General features: G+C 66.9%; 1 protein-coding gene across 1 annotated transcript; it reads right to left on the bottom strand.

The window, feature by feature from the left end:
* Positions 1-3661: 3661 nt before the first annotated feature.
* Positions 3662-5834, bottom strand: SLC6A18 (solute carrier family 6 member 18). Its single transcript, XM_037799176.1, has 2 exons — positions 5574-5834; positions 3662-4848 (listed from the first exon to the last, which is right to left on the bottom strand). The coding sequence occupies exons 1-2, from the start codon at positions 5712-5714 to the stop codon at positions 4690-4692; spliced, it is 300 nt and encodes a 99-aa protein (XP_037655104.1). The 5' UTR covers positions 5715-5834; the 3' UTR covers positions 3662-4689.
* Positions 5835-6261: the final 427 nt, after the last annotated feature.

Raw genomic sequence — 6261 nt, 5'->3', positions numbered from 1 at the left:
ACGGCGGCTGCCCCAGGGGCCCAGGCGGGGGCCCTGCTGGTGGGGTGGGGGCCCCATGTGGCCGTGGGTGTGGAGAGCACTGGGGGCCCGAGGAGGACGGGCAGCGGGGAGCGACCAGGCGGCCAGTCCAGCCTGTCTACGTCCAAAAGGTTCACTTCAGGGCATCAGTCTCCTGCAGGGTTCCGGAACCCTCCTTTTCTAATTAAATGCATTCTGTTGCCCTTTCACTGGGGACCACTAGTATTTTTAGGGTGCTCAACCCTTGAAGGAGACATGCTTTGGTGCAGCTTGACTGGCCAAGAACTCTGATGTGGCTCTTTTTTAAAGCCACTGTGTAGACTGTCAGATCTGCTCCTGGCAAGCATGAAAATAAACTTTGAAAGGAAAGATGAAATCTAGTTCCTCTGGTTTCCCGAGATCTAAACTAGGAGGCTCTTTCACTCACTCACACTGCAGGCGCCTGTCATGTAAAGGAAGTTCAAACCGAGGAAAGGAATCAAGAGGAAACGAGAAGGGGGCACAGGTGAAACCAGCCAGGACCCAGGCCCCCAAAATAGCCATGGTGAGATGAGTTCCCCCAGAGATGGGCCCTTAGCCCCCCAGCCCTGGGGTCCACGAGGTGCCCTGCTGGGGACGCTGTTGAGCAGAGGGGCTTCTCCAGCCCGGTGGCTGTGGGACACTGGCTCCCAAAGCTGTCCTCTGCTTGTCCCCATGACCAAGGTGGGCTCCATTGCTGACCTGCTGGCCTGGGGGTGGGAGGTGTGATGGGCGGAGGGCCAGGGGCTCGAGTGGCCACTGCTGCTTTGGAGATGGAAGGGTCTGGAACAAGGAGTGAGGGCGGCCATGGGTGCAGGCAGTGGGGGCATCTTGCTTCACTTTGCCATGGCCAAGCCCCCCAGGGTCCCGTTGAAACGCACAGGTGGTGGCGAAAGTCTGGGTGGTGGGGCCTGGGCTTCATCTGCAGCCCCCAATAGAGGGTGGGAGTGACGGCCTCGGAGGGGGCTCGGACCCTCCCAGGGGCCGCCCACACCCCCTGCTCCCCAGGGCCACCCCGCCGGGGTGGCCTCAGAGAAGGCGCCCATCCAAGCCCCCCTGTGCTCGGCGGCCCAAAGCCGGGGCAGCCCGCAGGAGCGGTTGAGATGGCCCAGCCAGGGCGAGCTGTGGCCTCTTCCCTGGGGCGTCCGGCCCACCTGGGCTGGTGGCTCCCCCGGCCGGGTGGAAGCATCTGGAGTCATGTCCCCCAGCCTCACACCTCCCTCCACCTGCAGCCCTCCCTCCGCACCCCTCTTCCCCCCGTTTTCCCCACGCTCTTTGCTCTCAGTGTTGATGGCCGCGGGGTCTGCAGCGTGGTGAGCCCGTCCAGGTTCCGTGAACTCGTCCTCGAAGCCCCCTGTTCTCCCAGATGCCCCGGCCCCTTGCCGGCGTCTGCTGGATGCAGCCTGGGCCAGGCCTGAGCAGCAACGCACCCATGGGGCGTCCCAGGCGCCCCGCTGGCATCCCCCTCCACAGGGTACCCCTCTGTGGATCCCAGGCACCCCTGGGCAGAGACTTCCCTTTCACCACCGTGTTTAGGGGTCGGCTCCCCAGGTGAACCCCCAGCCTCGGCCGAGCCGCTGTTGGGAAGAAGGGGCCGCGGGGGCATGGGGAGCCGGAGCCTTGTTTGGAGGTGCCTTTATTTCCGGATGAGCCGGGAGCACACTTGGCCGCGGTCCTCTCTTCCAGCCGCCCCGGCCGTGAGGCGAGTCTTTCAGTCTTTCCTTCCTTTCCAGCCGCAGGCTGAACCGGGCACTGCTCAGGGGGTTCCCCAAGGCTGGGCGACACCCCGGAGGACACTGCCCCAGCTGGGTGCGGCCGTGGTAGGGGGACCTGTGTGGCCTGGGGGTGCCCGGCTCTCCGCAGCCCGTGCGTCCTGGCAGCTACCACACAGGCCCTGGGTTCGGACCTGGCTGGGGGCAGCAGTGCCCATCGTGGTGACGCCACAGGGGCTGTGCTCCCAGGTCCTGCACCAGGAGGGCTAGGAGGCCGGCGTAACCTCGGCATGCCGGACGGGGAGGACGTGCCTCCCCTCCGCCAGGGCCACCCATCTGTCTGTCCATCGCAGCCCCGGGCAGCCCACCTTTCACAGCGGCAGCCCCGGGAGCCCTGCGGCTTCCCAGTGGGCAGGTGGGGGTGCGCACTGTCCCCCCGCGCCCCACACTTTCCTCCCTCAGCAGCTGAACGACAACGCCAGAGCCCTGGAAGTGGGGGTACAAATGCCTTGCCCAGCTCCCCCACAGGGGTGCAGGGAGGGTGAGCCCCCCTCAGTGTCTGTGCCGTTTTACACCCAGACTCAGCACCCTGGTGAATTTCCAGATGTCCTGCCAACGTGCAGTGCCCACTTCAGCCTCCCTCCTTCCAAAGACCACCTATTCGTCTTGTTTAGGGCAAATGCTCTTCAGGTCAGGGAGGCAGAGCCCCTGAGAGCCGCCCTCGGGTCACGTGGCTGTGCCGAGTTTGGAGCAGGCTCACGTCCCCCTGCACCCAAGGGTCGGATGGAGAGGCCATTGCTCCCCCCTCGACACGCTCCACCAGGGGTGTGTGGCCCGAGCTTGGCCAAGCACCCTGCCCTGCGATTTTATGTCCTGACCCTGGGAGAGAGGCCCAGAGGACTCTGCAGCATCCACAGAGAGAGCCTGCCTGGGGAAGGCAGGGAGGGAAGACAGGGACACGGTGTGCACTGGATCCAGCCAGGCCTGAACTCCACCCTCAGATGGCCCCACCTCTGAGGCCATAGATGCCGTTCAGCTGACGTTAGAGTTCATTTTGCGTCGGTTACAGCGGAAGGTGTGTGACTGACAGGAACAGCCCACAGAGCTGCTGCAAAGCTCCAAGGAGGCGAAGACTGGACACAAAGCTGGTGCCTCCAGAGCCTTTCCGCCGTTACCCCACCACACGGGCTCCCTTCACGACATGCACCTCGTCCCCAGGGAGGAGGAGCAGGGAGTGTGGCAGGGACCCGGGTGTCCATTTTAAGGCTGCTGCCCCCACCCGCCTCTACCGCCCGCCTGATGCCAGGTGTCCACTGGGGAGTGGGGGGCTCGGGGCGCGTGCTGGCTGGTGGAGGGAGCCCTTCAGCAGCCAGCCACACTTTATGACATGGTCCCCTCACAGGCTGGCAGCAGCGGGCACCCCGTGGTTGACTCAGGCCAGGCGGGTCCTGTACACAGGGAGCACCAGCTGCTGGAGCTCCTGGCACCTGGGTGGTGTCTCGCAGCCATTGACAGATTTCAGAGGCATTTGGGGACGGGGCCCTCCATGCCTGGCTGCTCCTGTTGGAGGGAAGCCAGGGGCACCCACTGTCCCCAGGTGGCAGCTGTGTCCAGGGCCTGACTCCGTGGTGCCATCCGCGTGTTGACAAGGTGTGCAGCCGAAGGAGGGCCGGAGGGGGGTGGGCGAGGGGAGTGGGCGTGCGCGTCAGGGGGGTGAGGCAGTGCCGATGGCGCCTTGTCAGTAAAGCAGGAGGAAGGGTGTGCTGGGGGCTGCGCCAAAACTGGGTGCGTGGAAGGTACCAGGGAGGGGAATGAATGAAGGATCAGGTGAGTGATGAATAAGTGGGTGAGTGAATGGATGAGTGGATGAGTGAATGAATGAGGGGTGAATGAATGAGGGAGCAGGTGAGTGAATGAAGGAGTGGGTGAGTGAATGAGTGGATGAATGAATGAAGGAGGGGTGAGTGAATGAAGGAGCGGGTGAGCGAGTGGCTCTGCGCTGGCCCCTCAGACAGGATGGACCCCGATTGCCAAGTGAGCTTTTCTGTATCTTCTTGACAAACACATGACACTTGGCAAAAAGCTGAAAATGGCAAAATGCCGGGTTTCTCAGACGTGGCCGGCGGGGATCCCAGCCAGCTGTCCTTGGGGTCGCCGGCCCTGCAGCTGCAGCCACCTGCCGTCCCCTCACCAGGATGCGGGACACCTGCCCGGGGTGAGCGGGGCGGCCTCGCTGCTTGTGGGACCCTCCCACACATCGGGCGCCCCAGTGCCGCCCCTGGGCAGGCCCAGCGTCCCTACAGCCAGCACGGACCCCTCAGGTACGCACCCCCAGGGGCTTTCGGGTAAGGGCAGGGGCTCCCTGCACCGGGGCATCCCCCCCGAGCTCGGCAGGGGCAGGAGCCTCCGTGCAGAGCAGCCTTGGGGCTCGATGCCTGTGGCTCACGTGCCATCAATGCCCCCCTCTGAGAAGGGTACGGATGGGCCTGCCCTGGACCCCGTGCCCTCCACGCCGGGCCCCAGACTCTGGGCCCTGATGCCCCCTCCCTGTGCCCGGGAGTCTGGGCCTGGGCCTGCTTGGCAGTTGGGGTCACCCAGAGACTTGCCCCAGGCTGCCTGAATTGGCAGGTTTGGCTGTCACCAGTGGACGGCTGTCCCGGTCACACCCTGCACAGGCGCCAGGGCACCCGGAGGTGGGTGCACAGCGGCCCTGAGCCAGCCGCTTCCCCTGCCTGGAGAGCACCGGGGAGAGAGGCCGTGGGGCTGTCACTGCAGGGAATTGGGGCTGGGGAGGGGTGCGAGAGGCTGGGGGCTGCAAGGGGCTGGGGGTGCGAGGGCGTCGGGAGCAGCAGCCCCGCGAGTCCAGGGGCCCCACCAAGCGTGTAATGGGGGCTGGTGCCCTGGAGCACCCAGGCCGGGTCTCCCCACTGCCAACAGCCCCTCAGCGGGCTCCGCGGTCCTGCCGCCTCCGTCTCCGCCGGGCGAGCAGCTGGGCCAGCGCCACAGCAGGCAACCACAGGGTGGGCAGGAAGGTGAGGAGCGCGCAGGCCGCCTGCACCCAGCCAGGGTAGAGCCGCTCCTGCCGGGCCGGGAACTGCACCTGTGGGACGGGAGGGCACCTGAGCCAGGGCAGGTGACACCTTCACCTGCCAGCCCGCGACGGCGGGCACGTTCATGCCCCTCTCAGAGCAGGGGCTCACCCCGGGCAGGACTCAGCCAGGGTGCGGAGGGGGCGTCGGGGCTCTGGGGAGCGGTGAATGGAGCTCCGCAGGGTGGCCTGGAGTCCCCAGCCCCCAAGGAGCCATGTGGCCACAAGGGCCACTGGCTGGGTCCCCTCCCACCCCCTCCCATCCCCTCCACCGAGCGGGCGAGCCCACCCCACCTACACAGCACCCCCGGGAGGGTGAGGAAAACGGGTGGCCTAGTGGGCTTCCCGGAAAGCGCACCGTGTTCTGCCGTGGGAGCCCCCCTTCAGAGAAGCATTTGGAGAGGCCATGCCCCCCACTGCCAGCCCTCCGCCCGTGGGGCACCCGCCCCTCATGACAGGAAGACCCTGCAGGCCGGGGACCCCCGCAAGCCCCTTCCATGACCACAAACCGGAAACGGCCGGCCTGTGGCTGCACCATGCACCACGTGGAGACGCCGGGCTGGGGCCAGCTCTGTTCACAGGGGGCTCCCGTGGGGCTCCCCATCCACCACGGGGAGCCGAGGCCCTCGCCAAGGTCACCTGGGCCCTGGGCTTGGGCAGCAAGGCTGCCGATTTGCACCCTTCCCCTCTGCTGGGCAGGCCCCTCCGCCAGGGTCCCCGGCTCCCAGGGCACCTACGGAGTGGGGATCCCAGGCCCTGTAGCTCAGCGGCTTCTGGGCCAGCACCCCGAGGTAGGCCACGAAGATGGCGAGCAGCAGCAGGGGGCTGGCGGCCTTCCACGTCACCTGCCAGTAGAGGCCGGGCCGCCTCCCGGTCATCCAGGCCACATCGTCGCAGAACCTGCCCCCGGGAGAGCCGGCCTCAGACGCCCGCCTGCCCTGCCGGGGACCGTGCCCTCACCACCCCCTGCCTCTCTGAGCGGCCCCCCGAAAGCAGCCCTGTCTGACCCTGGCGAGGGTGCCCTCCACCAGTGGGGACCCAGCAAGCAGCTGCCCGGTCCACGGGGACTCTGGCTCCTGGGGGCCCCCCCAGGTCCCGGGAGCCAGTGGCTGTGCAGTGGGGCCCTGGCAGCTGAGTCCAGCCGCTGTGACCCAGACGGGGCCGCCAGCCCCTGCTGCCCACTGTGGGAGAGAAGGCGTGGGCTGGCCCAGGTGCCCACCGCTCGGTTCCTGGCACGGGGTGGAGAGGCCACTGCTGCCCCGTCCTGCCCCCTGCTAGGCCAGGGACTGTCGGGGATGGGGACAGAGGTGATGGCTGTGCTGTCCTGGGACGCGGCAGCCCAGAGACAGGCAGAAGGGGCCCTGGTCAAGCCCAGGGGCCGGGGACTGCTGCAGGGTGGCAGGGGGCTGCCTGGCCTGGGGCACC

Source organism: Choloepus didactylus, chromosome 11, assembly GCF_015220235.1.
Source record: "Choloepus didactylus isolate mChoDid1 chromosome 11, mChoDid1.pri, whole genome shotgun sequence".
NCBI lineage: Eukaryota > Metazoa > Chordata > Mammalia > Pilosa > Megalonychidae > Choloepus > Choloepus didactylus.
The sequence above is the reverse complement of the archived record's forward strand: the minus strand, read 5'-3'. Positions and strand labels throughout refer to the sequence as shown.

Bases quoted from the DNA above. Each gene is read 5' to 3' on its own strand.
- SLC6A18 (XM_037799176.1), bottom strand. From the start codon at position 5,714: ATGACCGGGAGGCGGCCCGGCCTCTACTGGCAGGTGACGTGGAAGGCC. The intron at 4,849-5,573 runs GTAGGTGCCCTG...CCCGTCCCACAG, and splicing joins GGGCCTGGGATCCCCACTCC to GTGCAGTTCCCGGCCCGGCA.